Below are 26,918 nucleotides of genomic sequence, written 5' to 3'. Positions count from 1 at the left end.
GGCTTTATGCTGCTGGTTTATGAATTTATTCATAACTAAGTATGTGTGCGTGCGTGCATGAGTGTGTGTGTGGTTCAGGGCTGAATCTACTGCTTACATATGTAAATGTTTGCTTTGGAATCATAATACATTTCAGTGGCGTAGGAAGACAGGTCATTGTTAAACAGCTAAATGTTTAGCCGGGCCCATATGCAAAAACTTTTAACGGGCCATCTCCGTCTGTTTGCGACTGCCTTGCGCATTACTGGACATCGGTTGTTTACTGAGGTTTGTTTACTGAGGTCCCCAAGGGAGCACAAACTCCCAAGCACCAGAAAGAGGGAAAAAGCCAGCGTTTTGCACATGTATTTACACGCGACATGTGAACGGCCATTTATATATACAATTGTCAAACATTAAACATTTAGCTACTTACATCTGGCTCTTTCACTCTTCCTACCTAGTAATTTTCGACAGTATTAGACAGCCATGACTAAAACTTGGATACCAGCCTTCAATCCCCCAGGCCCTTATGCACCTAACCTGCACACCCAGACGCTACGCCATTGATACTGTTTTTAGGAGTTACATTTCTTACAAATTTGTTATGTTTATTTTTTATAGTATTGTTTTATTTCATTTATAAGGTGCTACAGGGTCATGGGTTATATTCCCGTACTGATAAAAATAAAGCATACCTCAGATGCACTGCAGGTTGTGTCGGAAAGCTTTTAACAAAGACATACAAAAGCGGATGTCCTAACAGCGTTTTTCAAAAAACAAACAAAAAACACATCTTAGTCTTCTGAAGTAATATTCTATGTCTAAATACAAAACCGAAGGGAAACACAAAAGCATTTGTGCTGCTTGGCATATCACTGGGTATAAATCTAAACAGAAGAAATGAGTTTATGACAGAATATTTCATCCTGAATGTATCTCACTAACAGATAGCTTACATGACAAGCAAGCTTGTCAGAGATAAAGCTAATGAGATACATTTGGAGTGAATAACAGAAACAGATTCCAGTTCAAAAATGGCAGAATTTCATGTCAGTATCGTAACTTACGCTGACATTTCGCCTGCCAAGCTTTCTTTGAGATAATCAGCATGCTTTTCTGATTTGTGGCAGGCTTTCAGGCTGTTTAGAACTGACATTTGTAGGTTTTTTCTTCTCCAGCAGATGACTGATTAATTACATATTTCCCAAATGTTTCCCAGCAAACTAGTTACAAAGATGGCATCGCATTTATGGTGAATATCTGCTCTTTGAGGTTGCATTGTTCACAACACGTACTTAAAATCAATGTAGCTCTGTGGCCACTTTGTCCCATAGACTAGATCAAATCCTAGATGTTCATTTAAGCTTTCGAGGGCATTGATTTTTTTATTATCCCAATACAATCCTTGTCAGCCCGCTGAACGACAAAGAAACCTGCAGTTAACACAAGGCTTGACGTGCTGTTTGGCCGAATACAATGAAGCTCTTTAACATATTGGACTTGATAAGGATGCAGAAAGTACATGAATGCTCTTTCAGCCAACCTTTACATGCAAACTGCGGGTGTATTTGTCGATCAGGTCTAGCTTACATTGTTCAGGGATAGAAAAAATGATCTCAGAATAAAAACAAGTCAATGGAAAATAGAAGTCAATGGAAAATCACTGAATAATAATAATTCATTGAAATACAAACGTGTTTGTCTTTCTCTGTGTGTGCTTGTGCGTTTAAATGGCTGATACTGCAGGCCGACTACAGTAGATATGTTATCAGAAGTCCTTGACGTTTCTTTTTGTTAGTCTTTGACAAATGTTTAGTTAATTGTGGAATCGTGACCATAGCAACTGTTTTTACTTTGGGCTGTGTTCACACTTCACTTATTTTTGAAGCTGCTAGCATCTGTTTTACAATATAATCCTATGGAATTAACCATATTTGAATAAAAGGTCCTGAGCGCGTTTTAAAACACCAGCGTTTTCTGCAGTTCAGACTCACAGCGTCTTTTGAGGTTGAAAAATATTCAACTGTTCTGAAAAAATCGTCCTACATCAAGCACATTTTCAAAGCTAACCAACGTCAGAGACCTGTCGTTTCCTTAACAACATGCGAGGAACGTGATTGGTCGAGAAGGCTCAAGCTTTTTTTTTTAACTCGTTGGAGCATAGTCTTCAATACATGTACGTTTAATTTTCACTTTCAATAGCTTCTGATTGCATTTCTAGCGAGAAATTAGTATTGTAGTTTTTAAATATGTGACTGGTTATTGTTAAAACGCTCTCTGTTTATGTATCTTCCGTTATGCTACCCATGAAGTCTGTCTGCCTTCATGCACAAATGCTATATATGAACATTGCTGGCTGCTATTTGTGACCACGACACTGAAAGCGTTTTTTTTTTGTCAACTATTGTCAACTTTTTCTTGTCAAAAAAGAAGTCAAGTGTGAACCGTTGCAATTGAGTTAGTATGAGTTCAAACTCATAGCAAAGTTAAGGTAAATATGTTTAAAGGGATAGTTCACCCCCAAAAAAATCTGTCATCATTTACTCACTCTCTGTTGATTTCTAACCTGTATGACTTTCTTTTTCCGTAGAACACAAAACAAGATATTTTGAAAAAGTTGGTAACCGAACTCATTCACTTCTATTGTAGGGACCCAAAACCAATGCAAGTTAATGGGTGCCGGTTACTAATATTCTTCAAAATATATATTTTAGTGTGATCTGTGGAAGATTTTTTAGTGAATTATCACTTCTTAAATCCTCAATTATTAAAATGATTTCCTATGGTTTCATGGATGTTTTAAATATGACACTTTGGTTATGTTGGTTATATTCCTCTCATCAACATATGGAGTTTCATTATAATGTGAAGGGCCACAATAGATCCTGTGAATTATTCTTAAAGATGCATTGATCTCTGATTGTCATTTAATAAGAACATCCATACAGATCGCTTATAAAGTCACTTTGAACTTGACATTGGGAAGTTGACTGTATTAAATAGAAATGAGACATAAGTGTTAGTGCATGCTGTTCATTTACAAGGAGACACTCACTTCCTCTCCATCCCGGCAGATCTGCACTCCAGACCTTGTGATGTTTCTGGCCTGCTCTAACCAGCGTCTGAAGGAGCGTCTGGAGAAGCGTGCCGAGCAGCAGGGTCGCCCGGATGACAACCCTAAAGCCATCGATCGACGCTTGACTAATTTCAAACAGAATGCCATCCCTCTGGTCAAATACTTTCAGGAGAAAGGCCTCATCGTCACAGTAAGTAATACTTTTGGATATGTTACGTAACTTAGTGAAACATAAGAAAAGTTAAATATTTAGAAATTGCCACGAGATTTTGTAAAACAAACGTCACCTGTGACGTTTCCGCATTTGTAACTTGCACCAAACCATTTAACACATTTGGCAGTGACGTACGGACAAAACGTTAGCAATAAATAAACCCACACATTATCTAGGCACTTTATAAATGCATTCATTAAAAGTGCATTAGTCCAAGCTATGCAGTACTCAGTTTAGTGGCAAGAATAAGAGGCATGCATAATTCCTTTTGCAAATCAAACAGGTATCAATTTGATGCCAAAGTGCTTAAAAGTTAAGAGACGGAATAAACCTTCGCACATTTCAGGAATGAAAATCCAATGCTGCCGTATTTAATTGCACTGACCAGGTCCACATCCACCACGAAGTCCCACCGCTGTCAGTATCATTGAGACACGCTCTTTATCACTCTGAATAATTAATACATGTGATCCGAGAGCATGTGTCTCCCGTGAGCTTCTTTCAGTTAATAAACAAAGATAATGAGGATGTGATGTTGAACGCTGATTACATCCTTTTGTTCTAAAGACCTGAGTCACGTAATAGATAAGATTGAGTAGAAAGATTTGAAGCAGGGGAATGTAGGAAGTGGAAATGCAATGGATGTCAAATCAAAGTTACGTCTGAAGGTTCATATGGGAAATACCGGGAGTAGTGCTTTGGTGGTTATTTTCATTTGCCTTTAAATAGCTGCAGGGGATATGCTCCCACTCAGAATGAGATTTAAGCTAAAACAAAAACCAAACTGCTCGATTTGAACAGACATTTGGATGTATAATATAAAACATTTGAAAGGTGATAATGGAGTTCTGTGTTGTTTCTTCTGTTCTTACACTTCACCCAAAAACATTTAGTCACTCTTATGTCATTACAAAAGACTAAAAGTCATACAGCTTTGGAACAACATATGACAGAACAGGAGTAAATAACGACAGAAGCTTTATATTGGGGTGAACTAATCCTTTAATTATAAAAACAAACTAATCCGTGGCTAAAGGTATTTGAGTTTATGAGCTGGTGATAAACTGAATCCATGTGTTTTCTTCCTCTGCACACATTCTGAGTCTTTTGTGTTTATATGCCCAATCACGAGGCAGGCGGTTGCTAATAGCCCACATTTCACCTGCTCCTGTGCCAAGGACTGCTATTATTCAGCAATAGACAAAATTACCTCTAAACCAGAAAATGGGACAGTAAAAGAATAAAGCGTTTATACCTATAATAGATTGTTTTGTCTAGTTTCTGGGAATATGCCAGCATGAACAGGTTTGGGGGATGCAGGTGTGTGATCAGGGATGGAGAAAGATAAACTACAACTTTCCACTCTTTCGAGCCGCACATTCTGCAGATCATTTAGTTCAAACTGTAAATTCTGTCATCCAGTAACTTGATGCATCTTGCACTGTAATACAAAAACATGTTTATAATGAAGCTGGCCTTGTGAAGCCCATCGGAGCCGGAGGATGGGAAAGCAAAGCATGTAGTTATTCTTCACATCAATTGTTTATTCATCCTGTCGACCAGACTAATGAACTGGCAGGAGACTGATGGCTCTAGTGTTGTATGTACTCTACACAAAGTGTAAATAAAGTTCGGCTCCGACAGAGTAGCTATCAATGCAGAAGCTATTATTCTTTACTCTTTGCTGTACTGCACTCACTGGTTCTGATGCTAGGAAACACGAGGACACATGAGAATTGGGCATTAACTTTATTCCATCATTAATAGGTGTGATCATTTGATTAGTGTTGTAGGCGGAGAAAGTTTTTTTAATGAAAGGTTTTTATCTGGTATAAAACGAGGAGGTTTGTGTTAAATCTGTTGGCATTTCAGATGGTTGAATGAGATTCAGACACAGCTCAGGCGAGATGACTTAATTAATATCTTCCATCTGTGGCACAGAGTCTGATATCTACCCAAGTACACTGCAATAATCAGCTGTTAGATGACATTAATGTAATTCCTTATTAATCTTGATTTATTTCCTCAATGTCACAGGAAAGACCAGCCGAATATTACTTGAACTGTTCTACTTTTTTGCCTTCTTTAGAAATAAATGTTGATAAACAACAAACCGTACAAATCTGTTGAGGGATGGATGTTTAGCAAGGTCCTTTTTAAGGACTGATGTGTTTAAGATGAGAGATGTTCTGCTCACAGTGCAGTACTGGAAATGAGAATGTGTTTGTATCTGCTGAGAGGGATTGAACTTTCTTTATGGTTAAAGTGCTTCGTACTGTAAACACTCAAAAAAATCGGTACAAATAGGAATATACTGTATTAATTTGAAGGAATCCGTATTATTTTTACAGTTATTTTACCTTTGTTTTTACCATTTTGCACTCCATGTAAGGAAAAGTTCAACTCAAAATCAAAATTGTGTAATTGTTTACTCGCCAACATGACGTTCAACATGTTTTAAGACCTCCTGGCATCTTCGGAACAGAAATTACGATATTTTAGGCGACATCCGAGAGATTTCCAGGCCTCCTCATAGACATCATGGTTATAGTTGTTGCCAAGTACTAAAGACATTGTTAAATTGGTCCATCCACTCATATTGGCTCAATTTTTTTTTTTTGAAGAGACGTGAATACTTTATGTGCGAAAAACAAACCAAAATAACAACTTAATTTCAATATATTCTCACCTGTGTTGTCAGTCTATGGTGCGCATTCACAGGATCACATCGATGCATGTGCATTCAGTGGGGGCAGACACAGGAGTTCTGACTGACAACCCGGAAGCACCACTCTGTGTTTACAAGCAGACGCACGATTTATATAAGCTGATCTTCGCAACATGTATGAGGAAGACTTGCACTTTTTTCCCAGCCGAATGTGCATGCATTCTTAGCATTTCATAATTAACTATGGTTTTAATATTTTGTAGCACCTTACTCCACCCCCACCCTAAACCTAACCACTTTTCAACCATATAAAACATAACACGCAAACAAAAGTAGTCACAGATATTTATTGCACAATCTGACCAAAAGCTAATGCATGCATTAACACATTTTGCTATAGCTTCCTCTTCCGTATTGTTCTCATTCCAAGAGAAATGAACCCGCCGAGCTTGGAGAGCTTCCATCTGCTGAATTTATTTGCAACGAATTGGTTTAGCAGCCTACCATCTTAGTTGCAAACACTGTCAGTGATGCAACATCGCCAGAGAATTATGAGAGACTTATAATGTCTATTATGTCTTATAAGAGATATATGGGTACCCCTGAGATAAATGAAATGTGCCATTAATGCCAGCTGAATGCAGGATGGTTTGTGTGCTGGCTGTCAAATTGTCATTGTCACTTTGTCAGCGCTGCTTGAAACTTTGCTAGTTTGCTGGAATACAGGAATGTCTCATTCTGCCCGCAGGCGCTGTATAACCAGTTTCAAAACTGCAAAACTTTGTCAACTTAAAGTACCATGGTATGGAACTTTACCATTCATTTAATCTAACCTGAACGGTTAAATAAAAAAAGAAGCCGATTTTATTAACCAAGCACAACAGGAAATAAAACAGGGGCGATTCTAGTTTTTCAGCTTAATAGTAATAGTTAAAGTAACAGTCCACCATCACTTCTTTCTTAAACAGTATCACTTTTGTGAAATACTGTGAGAATATAAAGTGAATAGTGCATGAGACGGTGAAGATCGGACCGCACGTCTGAAAGTTATGTGGGGGCACCAAAAACATTGGCACAAAATGTAATATCGTCTCTGTCCTTCCAAACCAAATAAAAAAACATTGCATATTTTTAAACGATTAAATACTGTGTTGTCAAAGTTTTAATACTTTTTATTTTGTTGAACATTTGCAAACTGTGACAAACAAAGGGTGACTAATAATAATGATTTATCAGGAGATAAAAGGTTTCGGAAGGACAGCAGCGGCGTGCAGTGTCTTTCACATATGTACCAAACATTAAAGCAATTTAATGAGGAAAAAGTGGAGGTTTTAAATCAAATCAATCTCAGTCTCAAATATTAAATATACAAAGGAGTCACCATCTGTTCTCAACTAGGTCTTGGGTGCTTTTGGATTTCTCCTGGACATAAAATTTGTCAATTTGTACAACATCTGCTACTGTATTAGTCATAGATTTAAAGAGGCCAAATTTTAGCTTTAGTCTTATCAGCACAGGCAACTGTTTTTGCCTGTCTTGAGATTTTTTTTATTTAGTATTGATTTAGTCATTAACATGTAGATTCACATGCTTTTTAAAACAAAGATAACATTATTTTTATTGAAATATTTATTCATGGCAGAACTACAGCAATGTAATCTTCCCCTCACCACCAATCTTTAGCCCTACATGTTTCATTCAGTTGTAGACAAACATTTTATATTAACTATGGAGCTCCACAGCTATATTTGTTTGCCAAATATAATGTTCTGTACATAGCAGCTGTCACAGAACGCACGACAACGCCTCCTCCTGGTGTCATTAGGTCCCTCTCTCCTGCATACTAGGACTGCCTATCCCATTATCCATGGTGCACGGCATTCCCTGATCACTTCATTATAGTTTCATCAGTCTCACCTGTGCACCCTCAACTACCCTTTATCTGGACTGCTCTGTTCTGTTCCATTTCGTGAAGTATTGTTTTACCAAACCTCTGTCTCAGTTTGTATCTCTTGTTACGCAGTGCTTTGTCTTTATATCGTGGATTTGAACTTGGATTTTGAACTCGTTTTTGGGAACCTTTGCTGCGAACCTTTGCTGCGAACCTTTGCTGCCTGCCTCTGTCTATTGCTTGATCGATTTTGATTCTGGATTACCCTTGACATCTTTTGAGCTATCCTCATCTTGTTCTCAGTTTGTCATCACCTTTAATAAACATCTGCATTTGACCGTCTCCGCTTCTACGTCACAGCAGCACAGCAGAGACCAAGACAAGGGTTTATTACTATAGATGAAGGATGTTCACAGTCAACGCAGAACTAATGCAATTTCTCAAGAGCTCATCCCCTTTGCGCTATAAATAGTTTTCATGACTGTTATGTTAATTGCATGTATAAAAGCAATGTGAAAATAGGATTTGTTTGCTGTATCAAGCAGAAATATTAAATGTTTACAGTTTCAAAAGTCAAACATTTTCCTTTCTCTGATTTAACCTTATCAATTTTCTAATGACACTTAATTACATTTGCTCAAAATGATACCTGGGGTACAAATGATGCGTGTAGTAAGAGATGCAGATGAATGCATTCCTTTTAATGAATCGCCTGGAAATTGAAGTTAAAACTGTGTGAGCTCTGTACTGCGGCCCTCTCGCAGACAGATAAACTTATAATTAAGCCCAAATTGCATGTCTAAGTCATTCTCAGTTAGACTGCAATGATATACATCGCAAGAGTTGTCACGAAGAGCCAGATAATTCTGCATACACTGCCTGTGTTTGGCTTATGAAAGAAGCTCATCTCATGTCAATGTGCGTCAAATGCTAGACAGCGTTATGTGGATGTATTTTATGGTAATTCGGCCCTGTAATGAATATAGAAGGAACCTGACTACCAGCAGGTGCTTGCCAATTCAAAGCCAAAAAGATGCAGTAGCAGCCACATCGACTTTAAGCGTGGTCCATCTAGTGCAGGAGGAAAGTTAAGAAATCTGCCACAGAACTCTTAAATGGGTCGATACCTCTATCACAGCACCACCTGTCTAACACTTTCCAGTGAATAAAGGTGTCTAGTCGATGGGGCGAATGATTCTGCTAGCGTTTCGATAACGTGAGAGGAGAGCGTGCCAGAACCAATCACAGTCTCTGCAGGAGCCACAAATGCAGGCTACCCAGCTCCGGGTTGGGGTGCCGAATTTTGCCTCCCACCTGAGTCAGCAGATCTGCTCTTAGGGGGAACCGCAGCGGCAGGGCAATTGGCATCTCCTGCAAAACTGGGAACCAGGGCTGATTCGGCCAATACAGGGCGATGAGGATCCCTAACGCTCTCTCTCTCCTGATTTTCCAAAGAGTCAGAGGCAAAATCTTCACCGGAGGAAAGGCATACAGTCTGCCGCTCGGCAGTCAGGAAAGAGGTCTGTCTAAAAGAGTTTCAGAGGTTGCTGGGTCTCATGGCCTCAGTGTCTTCAGTTCGCCACCTCGGTCTTTTTCAAATGAGACCGTTACAGCTGTGGCTGAACAGCCTGGATCACCGGTCGGCTATGTATTCTGGTCACACACACATATTTCAGCATATTTCTAAAAATATCACACTCATTTCCAGACAGTTTATATGCCACTCACTCTCCGCCCGTGTCCATTGGCCTGAGACCGGTATTCCGTCGTACACTGCCTCCCAGCCCGAAGTGGAGGCGTCCGTTGCAACTACAGTGCGGGAGGTCACCATGCTCAAGGGGACTCCCCTGCTGAAATATGGGTGTGTGACCAGAATACACAGCCGATCGGTGATCCAGTCTGTTATGGGGACTCGAGCGTTCAGCCACAGCTATAACGGTCTCATTTGAAAAAGACAGAGGTGGCAAACTGAAGACACTGAGGCCAGAGGGAAAGATTACAGCGTGGAGAAGCGCCCTCCTGTCTGCATCCTTGAGGTCAGCTAGGGTTAACCATAGGTGCTTTTCGAGGACGACCAAAAATCTATTGAATGTCCGATGACCTGTGCAGATAAGAGAAAGCACAACATCCATGTTGTCACACTGGAAGTTTTGATGATAAGAGTTGTCACTTGACAACTCTTGCAGTCGTGCCGGAGTTTCTTGTTGATTAGCGTCTTCAGATGTTTCTTCGCCAGACTATATATATATTATGTTCTAGATAAATCGAATTTCAGCTGGACCTAATGTTCCAGTCACACTAGATTTTAAGCATGTAAATATGATTAGAATACATGGAAATGGAAATGATGTCATGCTGCAGGGCCTCGGTTGTGAATAAGTAATCATTTATGAATAAATAATGTCAAAAATACGGCTTAAAATAACTTTTGCACTTTGAGACCAGTTTTCAAAAGCTTGCGTTTTCAGTCCCCCAAAATGCTGTTTTTGTGTAAATGAACTGCCAAAGCGCATACAAATGTTTCTGTTTTTAGTTGAAAACAGTCTGGTATAAACTGTCAAGGTGGAAATAATGATGTAACGAGAACAATGACTAAGGAGGAAATGATTTTAGTTTGGGATCCATTCATAATTTATTTAGCTTGTTACTATGGTGAAGTGACCTTCAGAGAGATTGAGTGATACAGTATTTAGTATTTCTTGACCCTTTGAGAGGAAAAGATAATTTACACAAAAATAATATTTGTAATTTTTGATGAAGTAGAGGAGGGATATGAGACTTTTTAATGTTCAGACTTGTATTGACAGCCTTTTTCATTTTTAAATACACATCTAATACATCAATACAGGTCATTAACGTAGGCCATGATGTGTTTATTTATTAAATTATTATTAGGACAAATGTGTTCATTTTGTACACAGACTACTATCACAGTAACATAATCCATGGTCACAAAACAGACTACTTGTGTTTTTTATTACATTCCCAAAGATGTGGAGCCTTAAAAATTGATTTAATATAGTTGATTGAAAATTCCCTCTGCCAACTTTCTCAGTACATTTTCTTTGTCCTGCAGATTTATGTTACTGGTCATTTGAGGTCAATTACCCTCACACACATTACAGGTTATAATAAACTATAAAAACACACAACTGAAGATTCAACCAGCCGCAAAATAACTATATTTCTTTGCTTTGCATCTTGCATGTCAGTGATTTCAACAGGGCACTCTGATATTAGACTCTGCTCTAACCCTTTTAAGTGTAACTACACTGGAGTTGTAGGAATCCATTAAAAAATGTCCTGATGTAGTTCCAATCAAAAAGAGATATTTAAGTTACTGCAGAGAGAGAGAGAGAGAGAGAGAGAGAGAGTGAGTAATATTTAATTTTGAAGCTTATTTGAAGTTGGACCCTTTTAATAGATTGAATTAACGCTTTGGTGGCAAGTTCTTTTACTGGCACCACAGAGGCCTGGATGTCATTTCCTGAATAATTCAGAGTCTTTAAAATATGTTCTGAAATTACCCCTAATGAAAGGGGAGTGGACTTGCGTCTTGGGTCTCAGTAGATGTGTTTTTTGTAAATTTATGCCAAGCTTTTATTCTATGGAAGATCATAAACACTGTATGTTGATACTTTTGCAATATAGAAGACAATCAATATATATATATATATATATATATATATATATATATATATATATATTATGTTTTAGTTAAAACAAATTTCAGCTGGACCTAATGTTCCAGTCACACTTGATTTTAAGCATGTAAATATAATTGGAAACTAGAATACATGGAAATGGAAATGATGTCATGCTGCAGGGTCTCGGTTGTGAATAAGTATTCATTTATGAATAAAAATATTAAAAATACACCCTAATATAACTTTTGTAACATTGCATTTGTGTAGCTGTTCTTCTATATTTAATATTAAACATTTATTTTTGTTGAATTCAGATCAATCATCACAAGCCTTGGAGAAAGCCTAATTTGGAGCCGTTACTGAGATATGCAAGTTGCTAGTATGCAACGTTATGAATTTTATATACGTCTGAGACAGAAATCGCATAAAAAGAATGAGAATAACATTCACAATGGAAATGAATACCATGCATCACTTTAGCATGGATCTACTTTTTCTCTTTACGCAGTAGATGTGTTTGAACATTTTGGGCGTTTTAGCTCAGAAAAAACTTAGTGGCTACTTTTTCCATTAGGCTGACTTATATGAAGGACAATTGTGAGCTGCAAAGTTGTTTGGAGAGCACTACATTACATGTAGGTTCATACAATGCTCCAATTGCAGATGCAAAAATATTCACTGACAAGTCGCTTTCTATTCTAGGCTTTTTCTTTCTACTCTATAATGTTCATCTTCTTCAGTAAATGCAATTATACATAAATATGGCCATCGTTAACTACCATGATATATATCAATGTACAATGATATGTTTTACTGTGAGACTGCCAGCACACTTTTTTATGAGTGAATGAATATCATTAGCATCGTAATAAAAACAGAAAGACGGCTTCAGTCAGTAATCCAATGTGTTCATTTCTAATATTCGACACCTTACTCTGTATCTAATAATAATACAACAGGTACATCGTCTTCTGAAGCTCAAGGGACACTCCCACGCACTTCCTGCTACACTGTGGCCCGTTTTAGTCTGTTGTCATGGAAACATTCAGAGAGACAGGATTGGGTTGTTGCTCTTCCTGCCTGTTTCTCAACAATTATTTCGCCCAATGCACTGTTATGCGAGATCCTTTTGAAACGTCTTACGAAGGTTTTCTGTTCTGTGTGACAAGGTTTATGTCTAGCACTTATCCTTTTTAGTGATTCCTATAGTTATGATGGGAGTTATAGGAAAGTGATGAAGTCTGCTTTCATTGATGAATCACAGCATGGCTCTAACTAGATGGGTTTCTAGCCGAGCCTGAGATCGATACAGTAATCTTGTTTACGCAGACGTGTTGAACCACCTATAGGAAGCATTCATTAGTAGAGATCGCTGAAACATGATTCAGAAAGTAACAATCTATTGTTTGGCTTCATCCTTAATGGCCTCATTATATGTGTTGTCGTACATACCTGTGTGAGCTCTTTGTAAGTAACTCCGTGTACTAAACTCTTTTTATGTTTTTTACAGCTTGATGCAGATCGAGATGAGGAGGAAGTGTTTAATGACATAAGCATGACAGTCGACAACAAGGTGTACCCCACCAAAGAGCCTGTGGCAGGTAAGAATACATCATCAATGTAAACCAGGATTGTTGACAATTAACAGTATATACTGTATTTACACTAAAGCCTATTAGCTATTTGAATAAAGTTATTATTTGTATATATCCTGTTAAAATATTATTTGTATATATCCTGGGAAATAAAATAGTGGAAACAATTTAAAAGGGGCAGAAAAGAAAAAAGTGGAAGAAAGAATATATAAATAAATATATTTATATAAATATATATATACAGTATGTGTATGTATGTGTATATGAAGATATGGCTATGTATTGCAAAAAAACTTTAACTGGCAACATTAAACTTCAATTTTAGGCTTTTTTTTAGGTTGAAAGAAGTCAACAGTCAAAATCTAAAAACATTCTTCTTTGATAATCCACCAAATAGCAGAAACTCAAATTGTCCATATAAAAAAGTCAAAACAGTCACTGAACCCATTTTTTCAGAGCCACGAAAAAGTCTTCGCACAAACGAAAATGTTCCAGATACTGGATTTTATTCATCAGCTTGTCATGATTACCTCAGCCTTGGCAGGAAGAACACATCAGAGAACTCTTGATCTCCAGACACCAAACAGCAGCAAAGCAACCGGCGTGAATTTGATCTCCTTACAAAGGTCCCTGGAAAGTCACAGCCAAAGATTTGCGTAAGAGATTGATGCAGACTTTCCGCATCCCAACGTGTTATGCTGTCAACCGTCGTCCATGTCAGTCAGCCTTGATGATTATTTACTTGCGCTGGTACCACAGAATGAGAGATTAGTGGATGGTGGCGTGAAAAGGAACTTAGTGATATTTGGTTAGGTCTCTGTGGGTCCTGTGACCTTGAGGAGAGCTGGGGAGTTGAGGAAGTGGCAGACTGCCACGTCGAGGTGAAATGTTCCTCGGTGCAGCAGCAACACAAATACACGGGGGTGTTGAATAATCTGGCCCAAATGGAGATGATGTATACAGAGGATAAAAGGCCGTCTGAGGCCTTTTAATATTATTAGCCTTCTGTATGTAAGTGTACCCCGCTTACAATTGGCATTGGACATTTATGTATATTTTTATAAATCTGACCGGCCCACATTTTAAAAAATGGTCCACGGCCCCTCTTGCATTTGCCAGAATTGCTAGATGGCCAATCCGCTTATGCACTTCTGCAATGTACACTTGACATCATACTGTCAGTGCATCATTACAGTGCTAGTGCCAGCGCTGTCTTTATCTGTTTTGTGCTGTCAGGCTTCAGTCAAACAAACAGTCAACTTTACTGTTTTATTGCTTGTCTTCAATTACTGTCATTTAACAGAGATATTCCCCTGAAATAGAACAATACTGCAGATATTTTCCACTGTGCAACCGGGGATTGTGCTGGAAAGCCAAGGATTTGTTGTGCTAAATGCCGTTACTGATCTGTGAGCTGAATGGAAATCGCTGAATGAATCACTTGATGTTTTTGCATGTTAGATGAATCATTCCTACTGTGCAGAAGTATTTCATTTCCCCAACATTATCATTTTTGATGATATATTACAAACAAGAAACTTCTTATATAGAAATATTTTTTTGAATTTCAATATAAGCAAGACATTTCAAAGTGACGTAGTAGTCCTGGATAAAAGGAAACGACCCATGCCCACTTTTTTTGGCAAAAAAGCCACGTCTGCATCAGCAAATGCATTCCTGTGACGCATAATCCTACCAGGGAAAGAAATGTTCCATTACTTCCAGAGGACTCGGTGGCGAAACCAACAATTGAATACGTAATATGTAATCCTACAACACATTTTTTATACTGCCAGAAAGCTCTTTCATCTCTGTCAAATGGCTTCACTGGATAAAGGCTGGCCAAGATACAAGACACACTACGAAAAGACTAGAAAGATAGAGCAGACCAATGATTTCGGTAAGACAACGTGTGACACTATTTCAAATTGCTGTCACTTCTGCTTTAGTGCCGAAGGACAGAGACTGGAAGTGTCAGCGAATGCTACAATGTACTAGTCTATAAAAGAGGCAGCCAATGTCACATAGCATCAGCCTCTGGCATAGTGTAGCAGTGTGCTGAATCAGAACTTACAACAGATGCTTTTATGGGAAACTGAAACCATATTTGTGTGTGTGTTTGTTTACGTGTGACCTCATGGCTGAGGCCAAACCCCTGTGATGCTGGGTTTTATGTTCAACTCAGTGAGCTGTCAGAATCTTTGAAAAACATTTCTTGCAGTTGAAACCCGTTTTCCTCTTGCCAAATGCGTTTTGTCAGAGAATCTGTGACCTCATTGTTGTAAGGGACTGCATGTTCCTGGAGCTCAGATAGAAGAGCACTGTATTAGCTCAAAAAGGGCACATAGTCTGTCTCAACACACATACTGCTCAAATGTAACTGGTTCTTTCAGATAGAAAAATACAATTGAAATACAATTTCTCATTAAAAGATTTAGCTTCAAATGATATGTTACTAAGCATAATGTATAATAAAACCAAAAGTGGACTGTTCCAAGTATTTGCTTAAAGGTATACACCACCCAAAAACCCCATCGTTTACTCCTCCTCAGATTGTTTCAAACCTTTATACATTTCTTTGTTCTGCTGAACACAGAGAAAGATATTCGGATAAAGGTAAGCAATTTTCAGTTCTGGAACATCATACACAAACATAGCAGGAACATTTTTATTATATTTTTCTTTGTTCTGGTGAACAAAGTCATTTATACACGTATGAAATTACAAGAGGGTGAGTAAATTATGACCGAATTTTCATTTTGGGTGAACTATCCCTTTAATTATTAATGAAATATAGAACGAAATATAGTGCTTTTCTCAGTAATGCACATAGAATAGATCTATCACAAGCAACTACCTGTTTACTGTTTACTAGACATTATACAACAATATCTGACACTGAACTGTCAGTATTAAAATATTGTAGATGTCACTTAATATAATAAGTTCTAAGACATGATATTAAAATCTCAACGATTGGACATGTTTAGTAAGGCTCGATAAACAAAAGATTATTTCAAAAACTCTCTTTTTTAGGGCAGTGAATCATACCTAAAGAGAGAGTTGGTTACCATCTTGGCTCTTAATGTGAAATGTTGCTGCTATGTTGTAGTGTCCACCAGATACTGGTGCTATATTTTCGATACTACCATATGTGGGGTGTTAACATTATATCACTAAGGATAATTATCAATATAACAGTTATTATCAATATCAGTATATTGTGACAGCCCTACTCAGAAATAAAATACCATGATTTATGTCAGTCTGAACAGCTTAAAAGTGCTCTTATTACTGTAGGTTTTGGCAGGATTTGCACAAGTGTATCACTGCATTTGTGTAAACTGCATGATATCGGGTGCTATAGGCTTTGGTTACAGAAAACAAATAAATTGATTTGTTAGGATGAACTATTGCAGTTGCCCAAAGAGGCCAACATAGTGCTGCTTTAGAAAAGCAATACACCACAAAGACCTTGTGTTACAGTGTTTAACTTTGTGTTTAGAACCTTACTATAATCCATCACTTACATTTGTTTGACTGTAATTCAGACTGTTCTAAATGTTCACCCATTTCTGCTTGATGTTATTCTAGTCTTACTAAATCAAACAAGTTTTTATAAAGCATCCTATTAATAGAATCCGTACCGATAAATAACCATCTGGAGCATAAAACATCTATGCATCTGTTTAAGTCAATGCAATAGTCAGTTCCGAAAGCTAATCTTCTCTCTGTGAAACGTCTACTTATGCCACTAATGAACACATCAAAAACCTTTCTAACATGGAAACCTTTGTGATCGTTGCCTGCGCTACAGAAAGAACCGCAGGGTTCCTCTTGCAATCGTTGCTACTGAACAATAAAGAAATATTAGAGCTACTGCACTCCATTTCAATAACAAGCAGTAGGTTTGAGGTAAATAAGTGTCTCTATTATTATACGAGGCTTCAGTGTAAAGACTGCATATAAAGATCCTTCTTTGTACAGTATGACTCTAAAACCTCTGTTTTCGTCGGTTTACATGAATGGTTTTTTCTTTCAATACGATTGTATCTTTTGCTTTCTCTCTCTATGCAGGACCCAGTGAGCTTGACCTCAGTTTACTAGCAGACAGCAGCAGTCTGGCAGATGTACCCATCAAATTCGATGAACAGGTACATTCTCCACTATGTGTAAACTCACTACTTGTAAACTAATCTCTAATAATCAACAACTGGTCAAATACATAACAATTGATCTTAGAACTACAATCAAATAATGACATATATTACATATACACAAACATGTCATGTCTGAGGTTCCCATATAAGTTATACCATCAACTCATTTTTTATCAATTTTAGTCAAGCCCATCATTTTGCTCTTTCTTCTTTTTGGAGGCTAGTGTTAATTCTTAATCCGGTAATATGACAATGGTTTGATGTTATCGCCATCATTGTGACATCACAATAGCATTCAGAGCATCATTAGCATGTCAAACAGTGGCTCATCTGTCTCATCACTTTAATTTATGATGAAGTTATCGGAATCTCATATTAGCCTCAGATGAAACTGCTGAATGGTTATTAGAAGCGGGCCGAACACTAAACACTGTGTTAAATGGAAATGGCTGCTGAGTGACAGGCCTGTATTAGCGATTGGCCATACGAATGATCGTATATCTTGCAGTAGCCCCTAAAGCCAAATAATATACCATCCTTGCTATTTTAGAAGTACATTTTAAGTGCATGTTCTTTGACCTTCAATGTGGAAAATGTGATCAATGTTCCTGAATAATTGAGTGTGTACAGATGGTCTATAATGAGACGCTATATAGCTCTCTGCAGTAAACTAGGGGGTTGCGGGATATCGTTGCAATATAGCATTGCATGGTCAGGAGGAATTTGCTGTTGAGTGGAGATATATGTAATCTACACTGTAATGTTCAGATTGTGTAAAGAGAGGTTGTTTTACAACATAGTATAAGCATGCATGTTTTGTAATGAAAGACATTGATTTAAGTGTTCGTTCAGTATTTATCTTTAGATTACATGGCTTCAGTTGAAGGTCCAGTGTGTCATTTTTAATAGGATCTATTGACAGAAATGCAATATAATATACATGACTATGTCTTCAGAGGTGTATGAAGCTTTAAGTTTTTATTACCTTAGAATGAGCTATTTCCATGTACATACACGGCGGGTCCCCTTACATGAAACTCACCATGTTGTTTTTCTACAGTAGCCCTAAATGGACAAACTGCTGTACAGAGCACGTGAGCTAAAATGGGACAACATCTCAGTTCTGTATCAGCCACCGTAGTAATTCAAAAGAAAGGGGCAAGCGGTGGAGTCAGCCGTTGGTTGCAATTAGCAATCTCACCACTTGATGTCGCTAAATCTCAATGACTAGTCCTTTTTAGGAAATAGTTCATTCTGAAATAAAAAATACTTCCAATAACAACATCAAAGAACCATAAATGTATTTATATGACTTCCATGTCATCCGTTTATACTGAAAGTAAAGATTTTCTGCTTTACAGTATAATCTGAGGAACATAACACTGTATTAAGTTTATTCTGATCTGAAGATAAATCGGTCATTGATTGTTTTCATTATGTTTGTTCTCTTCCTCTAGCATCTTGTTCCCTTCCCTTGCTTTTCCATTCTCCCTGTCTCTCTCACACACACGCAAACTCGCTGTCATACAGAGACACATATTATCTTCTTATTCACAGAATTCGTGTTATCTGCCGATGAAATCCTGCTGCTGTACACAAAGCCGACAACCAATTAGTCTAGATCTCTGTGAAACCAAATTCTGTTTGCACCGAAAGACATTCATGCATTTTGCATTGTATTTGTTTTATGTGACGGTCGCATGAGACATTCTGTGAGGTTCTTTAATGGAGGATGGATGGTGTGAAACTTTCCACATTCACAGCGCGACCCTTTCATCTGTGTCCATCAGCTGTGCTGCTCACAGTAAACTCTCAGTGCCATTGGCAGCAATATTCTTCTCTAGATGAGAGCTGATCTCAGAACAGTTTTCATCTCAGTGTGAAGCTTGTTCTGTGGTTTCTTGACTCCGCTCACACCGGCTTTGTCCATCAGAAATGCTTCGGTCCAGATTAAAACCTTAATGTTCTCAGCAGTCTTTAAATTTAAAAGGAACCAAAGCCCTATAGAGATTTAATGCGAGGTTTATTTCGGGAATGTTTACATTGTATGTGTCATTCAGTGTTCACTCCCAGAGGATTATTTTTTTAAGAGAAATTACTATCGTAATTTTGTGGTAGTCCTTTGAGTATAGGAACACCATGAAAATACTATGGCTGTATAAACTTCATTTTTAAGGGGGTTTACATTCTCTTAAGTAAAACAGGACTTTTTATAAAAAAAATCATTGTCACTATTAAGATGCAGAACAAGAGTGTGAGTGTTTCATCCATCTGAAGCGCCGTGAAGCACCCACGGCTCTGCCACGCATAAAAACATGGCAAACGACTCCAGGCCGACCTTACACTGCACAGCTAATGAATGAGAGTTAGACTGTGATATTTATGAGAAAACCTCATCCATAGCATGAGAGGGAGAGAGAGACATGTGAAAGAACGCAAAGAAAACATCTGATGAGTGAGCGATTCATCAGAACATACTTTCTTACTTCTTACCGAGTGTTCTTGTTTTACTGTTCAAATATCTAAACATGTATAGAAAAGCAACGGACACAATTGTAACAGCACAACTGCACTTGTGAGATTTTTATGTGGGTGTGTGCAGGCCTTAGATGTAACCAAAATATTCACTTGTTGAGTTTGTACTGATAGAGTCACAGTTGCAATGCAAAGGCTGTAAGATTAAAGCTCTAAATTGATAAAAAGAAGTATAGGCCTACCTTAAATGCACTGCAAGTCACTTTTGATATAACTGTCTGCCAAATGCATTCATTTAAATAGAATTTTAGATTGACGGTAATGAAATGTAAAATGTTATCCATACGGATTGTTAATTTGGCTAGCGGTTGATGTTCTGTGGGCTTTCAGTTCTGATCGTGTGTGTGTGCGTGTGGATTTGTTTCACTCTCTCTGTCATGACTCATCGGACCGGCTGTCCTGCCCACATCACAAGTTCATCAGAGTCACCCTGCACTCCTCCCCCTCACACACACACGTCTGGTTTATCATCTCCGCGGGGACAGTCCATATGCGTAATGATTTTTATACTGTACAAACTGTATAGTTCAACCCCTGAACCTAAAGATCATAGAAAACTTTTTGCATTTTCATATTTTCGATATGTACGATTTATACGATTTTTTGCCCATGGGGACCTCAATTCTGGCCGCCACAGTGACGCGAGTCTCCATGAGTTTGCGAGTTCAGGTCTAGGTCCCACAGCTTAAACTATAAATACAAGACCATACATACACACACACACATTTATACACTCTCACCTTCAAAAATATGTTTTTCTCTCCAACAACCCAGAACTCTTGTAATTATTGTAATCATCAGAAAGTGTCCATTTCTCCATTACTTTTCTCATGTTTTGAGAAAAGTAATGGTGCTTTTTTATTTATTTGTTTATTTATGAGTGTAAATTACAGCGTTAAGGACCCAAGCTGATTGATGATTGTTAAGGGGTCAGTTCACCCAAAAATGAATATTCATTCATCATTTGTTTACCCTCATGTGGTTCAAAACCTGTATATGACTCTGTGAAACAAAAAAGATTTCTCAGTGGTTTTGTCCAGACAACGGAAGGCAATGGGAGACAATGCTGCTTGGTTACTAACGTTCTTCAAAATATCTTCTTTTGTGTTCTCGATGAAAAACAATGAAATAATGTTCATATATTTTGAGGAAACTCTAGAAAAGTACATTTTCTGTTTCTGTTAGATAAACATGTTCAGATCATATAGTTCTTCGGTTTATGATGGTATGCAGTATATCTGAGTGCGTTCGGTTGTACAAAGCTGTAATGTATTTGTACTTTCTCACGTATCTTTCTCTATCACAGACAGATGAAGAGGTTCCAGGATACGCAGAGGCAATTGCAGATAGTGAGTGCAGTATCACCCTTACTATATATTTTGTATGTTTTTCAGAAAAAAACACACAAGCTTTTTCAATGATTAAATATCGTGTTGTTAAAGTTAACAAGCTCTTTTTAAAACATTTTATTTGCAAAACCTAGTGACAGATATAAAGAATGTATGAGTGTGACCTATATGTACACAGTGCCAGATATTAGTCAACTAAAGTCGGTATGATTGTAAAAAATATTTTTGTGAGTTCAGCCTTGTAGGTTGCAATCAGGGGTAGGTTGCAGTATTTAAAAGAAACCCAATTGGAAAATGTGTGTTTCTGGCGTTCCCACATATCTCCTTCCACTTGTGCAACGTTTGTATTGCACCTGAAATCTACTCCTAAAATCTGCTGCTCAAATATTTTAGTTCTAAGGCTGTAACTTCACCCAAAAATGCCAAAACAAAAATATTTTATGGTGAATTTAAGTTAATAAAAAATACTGTCATCATTTACTCACCTTCGAGTTGTTCCAAATCTGTATACTTAAATATTTTCTGTTGAACATATATATATATATTTGGAAGAATGCTTATAACCAAACAGATCTCTTCTTTTGTGATGATTCAGTAGAAACCTTTGGTTTTAGGTTTAGTGCTCAAAATGACTAAATGGCAACATCTTGTTTTGCAATTTTTACTTTCCATCTCATTTAATGTCATAATCAATCTCCTTCCAATATGCCACCAGGTTTTCCAGCGGAGACCAAGAAACCAAAGGTCATCTTTGTGATCGGTACGTTCAACGCTACAGCAGCAGCAGTCGCACATTTTTCAAGCATTGTTCACACAGAAAGCCACATGCGTTTGTTTCTGCATTTCACCCTCAAAGAACGTACATGACAGGTTATCCAAACATGACCAGAACTTATGATAAATACCAGACACACACTCGCAACACAATGAAGTGTGAAATTGGGGGCAGTTGAAAGCATCTCGGGTGTCCTAAAACGCTTCCTAATTGGAACTGGTGACAGTCGACATCTGAGCTCCATTCATGTTTTTGATAAATGGAAGACAAGCTGGTCTGAGTCTTTGTTTGAGGCATTTCTCTCCTCATGGTGGTTCAGAAGCTTTACGTACTCCACTGGGACGTAGTAAAGTTGAACTAAAAGCCAAGCTTTAGATCTATTTGTGGTGAAAGGGAGGCTCAAAGAAATCAATTTGGCGGATCTTTGAATGGAACCTGATGGATATGGTTTGAGTTCATGGTGTTGGATCAACAGAGGTAATGAAAGGAACCATACAGCGTTTATTCGCTCAGTATCACTGTGAATATGCTTTTATCAGTCTAACGGATGGACAGATGTGAGATTAATGGTATGGATAAATGACACTAAAAGTGCACTCCAACCACCTTAACCCAGACATTAAAGACTTGTGGAAAGATTTATTAGCTATGTACCTGCACGGTGGTAACTGTCAAAGAAATAAAATGGCTCATGATTAGAGCTAATAGCCGGCTCAGGGCTCCTCTGAGGGAAGTTTTCTCGCAGTTAAACTTTTAAGTTTAATCTTAGAATAGATAGATTGAGAATAAGGCTTTGTACAATGATTGGCAGGCTAAAAGTAGCCCACATCCTTGACAGATTTATAGATTCACATGAAAGTTTATTAAAAGCTGCTGTCTGCCATGAAACAAATGGAACAGGCTAAAAGCATTTGAGGGGCGATAGGAAAAGTTGAGGTTTGCCAGAAGAATGTTTTAAGGAATGAAGTGATCTACAGTATATTTAGCCAGAGGATTGTTTGGCTCAGAGGTTGGTTTTCCTATGCTGTGTTCTTGCTCCATGTTCCCTCAGTGTGAAGTTTTAGTAAGATTCTTCAAACTCCATAAAAGTCTCCCATGTGGTCTCCACAGGCTTTCCACAAATATGTTAAAAAGATTTGTGATTTTTCTTTCTCATGGGTGGATGTACATATAAACCAAACCAAATGCTCTGGTTGCTCACTGAAGTCTGCAACAGAACATTTCAGGCAGAATTTCCTAAATTTGAAGAAAACATTTCTGTCACTTTTTTTGTGTATTGTTCATGAAACCACCCACTCACTGTTTGATACGTCAGTCAGTATCTTCTGTCAGAAAAAAACAAGTAAATGTTGGAGTGAAAGAAATATTTCAGAACATGTCTTCCTACTGGAATTAACACTAACTAACACTAACACTAACAGAACACTAACAGAAACTAACTCAGTTTCTGTCTCTTGACTGGGTATAAAATTGAGAGAGTTTGTCGTGTCTCGCTCAACCTTGGAGTTAGAGTTCCAAATACATATCTATTATTCATAATATGACAACACTACATTGACATAAAATGCATCACTTGTGCAGTAAATTATTTATTCCCTTCGTCTCAGCCCACTGCTTGGATGTTTGAGGACCTTACTGTGTCTGCGAAAGGGCGACATGAAGGCCTAATCATTCATGTGGCATTACTGAAATGTAGTTTTAAATGGAAATTTTTCCAAAAATGGAAATTCTGTCATCATTCACTCACCCTTGCGTTGTTCCAAATCTGTATAAATGTCTTTGTTCTGAGGAACACGGAGAAAGATATTTAGAAGAATGCTTGTAACCAAACAGTTCTTAGCCACCATTGACTACCATAGTGGGAACATTTTCTTTGTTCCGTTGAACACGAAAGAATGTAGGAAACCTTGTAGGAAATTAATATGCTTGAGAACTAAACTTGAAGTAAAATAATACTTTAATAAAATTCAGTAAAAATCTTGAAAAAGAAGTTTGACACTTTCCCTCCATCCAATATCCCAGAAATAGGCATTGGAAATGATTCCTTAAAGATTTGAAATATTGTTGACACATCCCTGTAAGCGGTCAAACGGTAATAGTCAACATGTGCAATCTGTGGAAGATGCTTTAGCCTTTGGGAAGATTTGTTGTAGGCTGTATAGACAGATAAGGGTTGCTCTGAGATGTGTGAGGAATCTTAATGAAAGCGTATGGGAGTTAGGTCACACGGTGGGTTATCAGATAGTCTGAGGTGCAGTCCATAAGATATTTGCTGATAATCTCCCAAGACAGGCAATTACCTCGCAGTATCTTTCCGTTTTTCTCTCTCGCTGTAGATCTGTTTCTGCCGTTCTCATCATTCATTGACGGTTGTTGCCATGTGTGGGTGGTGTTTGTCTAGGTGGGCCCGGATCAGGAAAAGCTCTTCAGTCTGAGAAGATAGAGGAACGATACAGTTTGAAACGCCTGTGTCCTGGAGACATCCTGTGCAGTGAGTTACAGTCCCACAGCGAGAGAGGACGGTTTCTCCGAGACCTCCTGGAGAGAGGAGAACAACTTCCAGAGGTGCATAATCACATTGATGTCCATTCGGGGGAAATGATCATCATTCATTTATGCTGCTGACAGACATTTTTTATGCATTCAGGGTTTGAACGATTCTAGAAATGAGCCTTAAGAGTGTCTAGGCTGCCTTTCAAAAAGCACTGCTTATTTAGGTCAATCAGTTTAGTTCCAGCTAGTCAAGGAAAATCGTTCTTTATCGCTGGAAGTGTTAAAGAAGTTCAACTCTTCGATAGAATTAACTCAACATGGCTTTCATTGCTCTAGTGCTTAATGTTTGAGGTCAGTTCAGTACTGTGCTATATGCGATCTGTCCAAATCCGAAAGGATGTTTCTCTGCTCTGGAAAACATGAAATATTCTACCATCAGATTTTTTTAAACACTGTTAATGAAGCAGAAGTTCGACTGTCTTTGAAAAGCAGGTCTGATACAGTCAGCTGACTTGTTTTTCATCTATGCTCACTCATCACTTATCTTGTTGTGTTATATTCGTTGATCAAGTCCCCTGCGAGTAAGCATGTGGCTTAGAGATATACAGACTTAATCAGATGATTTATGTTACAGTGGTGTTGCCTAGCAACATGACTGTCATTAACATTTGCTGTGAACTACTTTTTGTTTTCCCAGACTTCTTACTTTCGATCCGTTGAGTATATTTTACTTTCCAGGTATATGTGACCCTTATGGGTAAATTCTTATACATCAACTGAAAGCTGAATAGTTAAGCTTTTTATTGATATGGGATGTTAAGATGGGACAATATCTGGTGGCGATACAAGAGTGTAAAATTCTGGAAGTAAAGGGTGCATAAAATCTAAATATTGAGAAAATCGCCTTTGAAGTTGTTAATCCGAGGGACTGTAGCAGGCCATCCACTCACAAAAATAAGGTTTTTATATATTTTGGGCTGAAAATTTACAAAATATCTTTATGGAACATGATCTTTACTTAATATCCTAATGATTTTTGGCATAAAAGAAAAATCTACAATTTTGACCCACACAAAGTATTTTTTGGCTTTTACTAAAAATGTTGCCGTGCTACTCAAGACTGGTTTTGTGATCCAGGGTCACATATGTTAGTCTTATGAACATTTCACATGCGTGTCTTTTAAAGGAGACCGTGCTGGATCTGCTGTGTGAGTCCATGGTGTCATCCATACGTCAAAGGAAGGGTTTCCTGGTCACTGGCTTTCCAAAGAACCTAAAGCAGGCGCAGGAGTATGAAGCCCAGGTCAGTGGTCTTCAGGGAAGATGCCAAGACTGTACCTTTACATTTTAGCAGAGTTGCTTCATAATGTTGGACACAAAAAATAACCTTGTCTTATAGGGACACTTGACACAAAAAATAAAAATCTCTCTTCTGTTAACCAACACAAAAGATATTTTGAGAAATGTCTCAGTGGTTTTTTTGTCCATACATTGGCAACAGGGTTCAGTGTTGTTTGGTTACCAATGCTCTTTACAAATTAAAGTCATACAGGTTTGTAATGCTTCTTCCATGCAGAAAGAAGGAGATTTTTTAAAGTATGCATATGCAAATATAGCTGCAAGCAGCAATTACAGGGTGAAGCCCACCAAGGGTACAAAGGAAAATACACAAAGTCTGATCATTCGTTCTGAAAATTAGATTTGAAATCATAGATAAAAGTACTAGAAACACAAGGAAATCGCCACTAGGTGTGCTGCCGTTAAAGTAATATGAGGTGAAAAAGATGTTGTACTGATGTTGTATACAAAGTTTCGTATGAATATGTCAAAGTCTCTTCACATTCATTGACGATGTATACGAGAACTGTTCGATCAATCAGAAAGCTTTCAATTACTTTGTCAGGAGTGTCTGTAGATGCTAATGGGTACAAGAGTAACTTAACTACAGTAAGTTGCTGCAGGTATGACAGGTGCATACGTGTGTTACAGATGGGACTGCCCGACATAGTGCTGTTACTGGAATGTTCTGCAGACATCATGAGCAGACGGCTGCAGCAGAGGGCCAGCTGCAGTCTGCACACTAAAGAAGCTCGTGACAGAGACACTTGCCGCAGGGTGGACGGATTCTGCAGTCTGATCAATCCAATGGTCAATCACTACGAAAACACAGAAAAGCTACACAAGGTGAGTGTCTGAATTTGGCTGGATTCCGCAGGCTCAGAGACCAATACATGAATCAGATTTGGGAAATTTAGAGCATTTTAAATGGTTGAAAGTTTTCATTACTACATGGCCACAAATAAACATCCCCATTGGAAGTTATTGACTATTTAGGACCAACTGCCTGATCTTAAGCTGGGTTTAATTAATCAAAGCACATTTATATTCGCCAGATTTGGGTTGGTCATGTCAGGACGTTTCAATTCTGTGAAATCAATGAAAGTGGATTAAGCAACTAACCAACTGGAGTAAATCCGATTTGTATTTGAAAGATCCTCTGATCTCTATGATAGGGAAAGAGTCTTTTAAGTCG

General features: G+C 38.0%; 1 protein-coding gene across 1 annotated transcript in view; it reads left to right on the top strand.

The window, feature by feature from the left end:
- Positions 1-26,918, top strand: part of ak5 (adenylate kinase 5) — a 40,244-nt gene that overhangs the window by 11,645 nt on the left and 1,681 nt on the right. The window contains exons 6-13 of the mRNA XM_079453851.1: positions 3,057-3,248; positions 12,989-13,079; positions 17,151-17,227; positions 21,075-21,117; positions 21,833-21,877; positions 24,294-24,457; positions 25,572-25,688; positions 26,375-26,569. Coding sequence (XP_079309977.1) covers positions 3,057-3,248; positions 12,989-13,079; positions 17,151-17,227; positions 21,075-21,117; positions 21,833-21,877; positions 24,294-24,457; positions 25,572-25,688; positions 26,375-26,569 — 924 coding nt within the window. The remainder of the gene's footprint in view (positions 1-3,056; positions 3,249-12,988; positions 13,080-17,150; positions 17,228-21,074; positions 21,118-21,832; positions 21,878-24,293; positions 24,458-25,571; positions 25,689-26,374; positions 26,570-26,918) is intronic.

The sequence above is a fragment of the Barbatula barbatula genome (genome assembly GCF_947034865.1).
Source record: "Barbatula barbatula genome assembly, chromosome: 3".
Lineage (NCBI taxonomy): Eukaryota > Metazoa > Chordata > Actinopteri > Cypriniformes > Nemacheilidae > Barbatula > Barbatula barbatula.
Note: the sequence above shows the minus strand (reverse complement) of the source record. Positions and strands in the feature narration are given on the sequence as shown.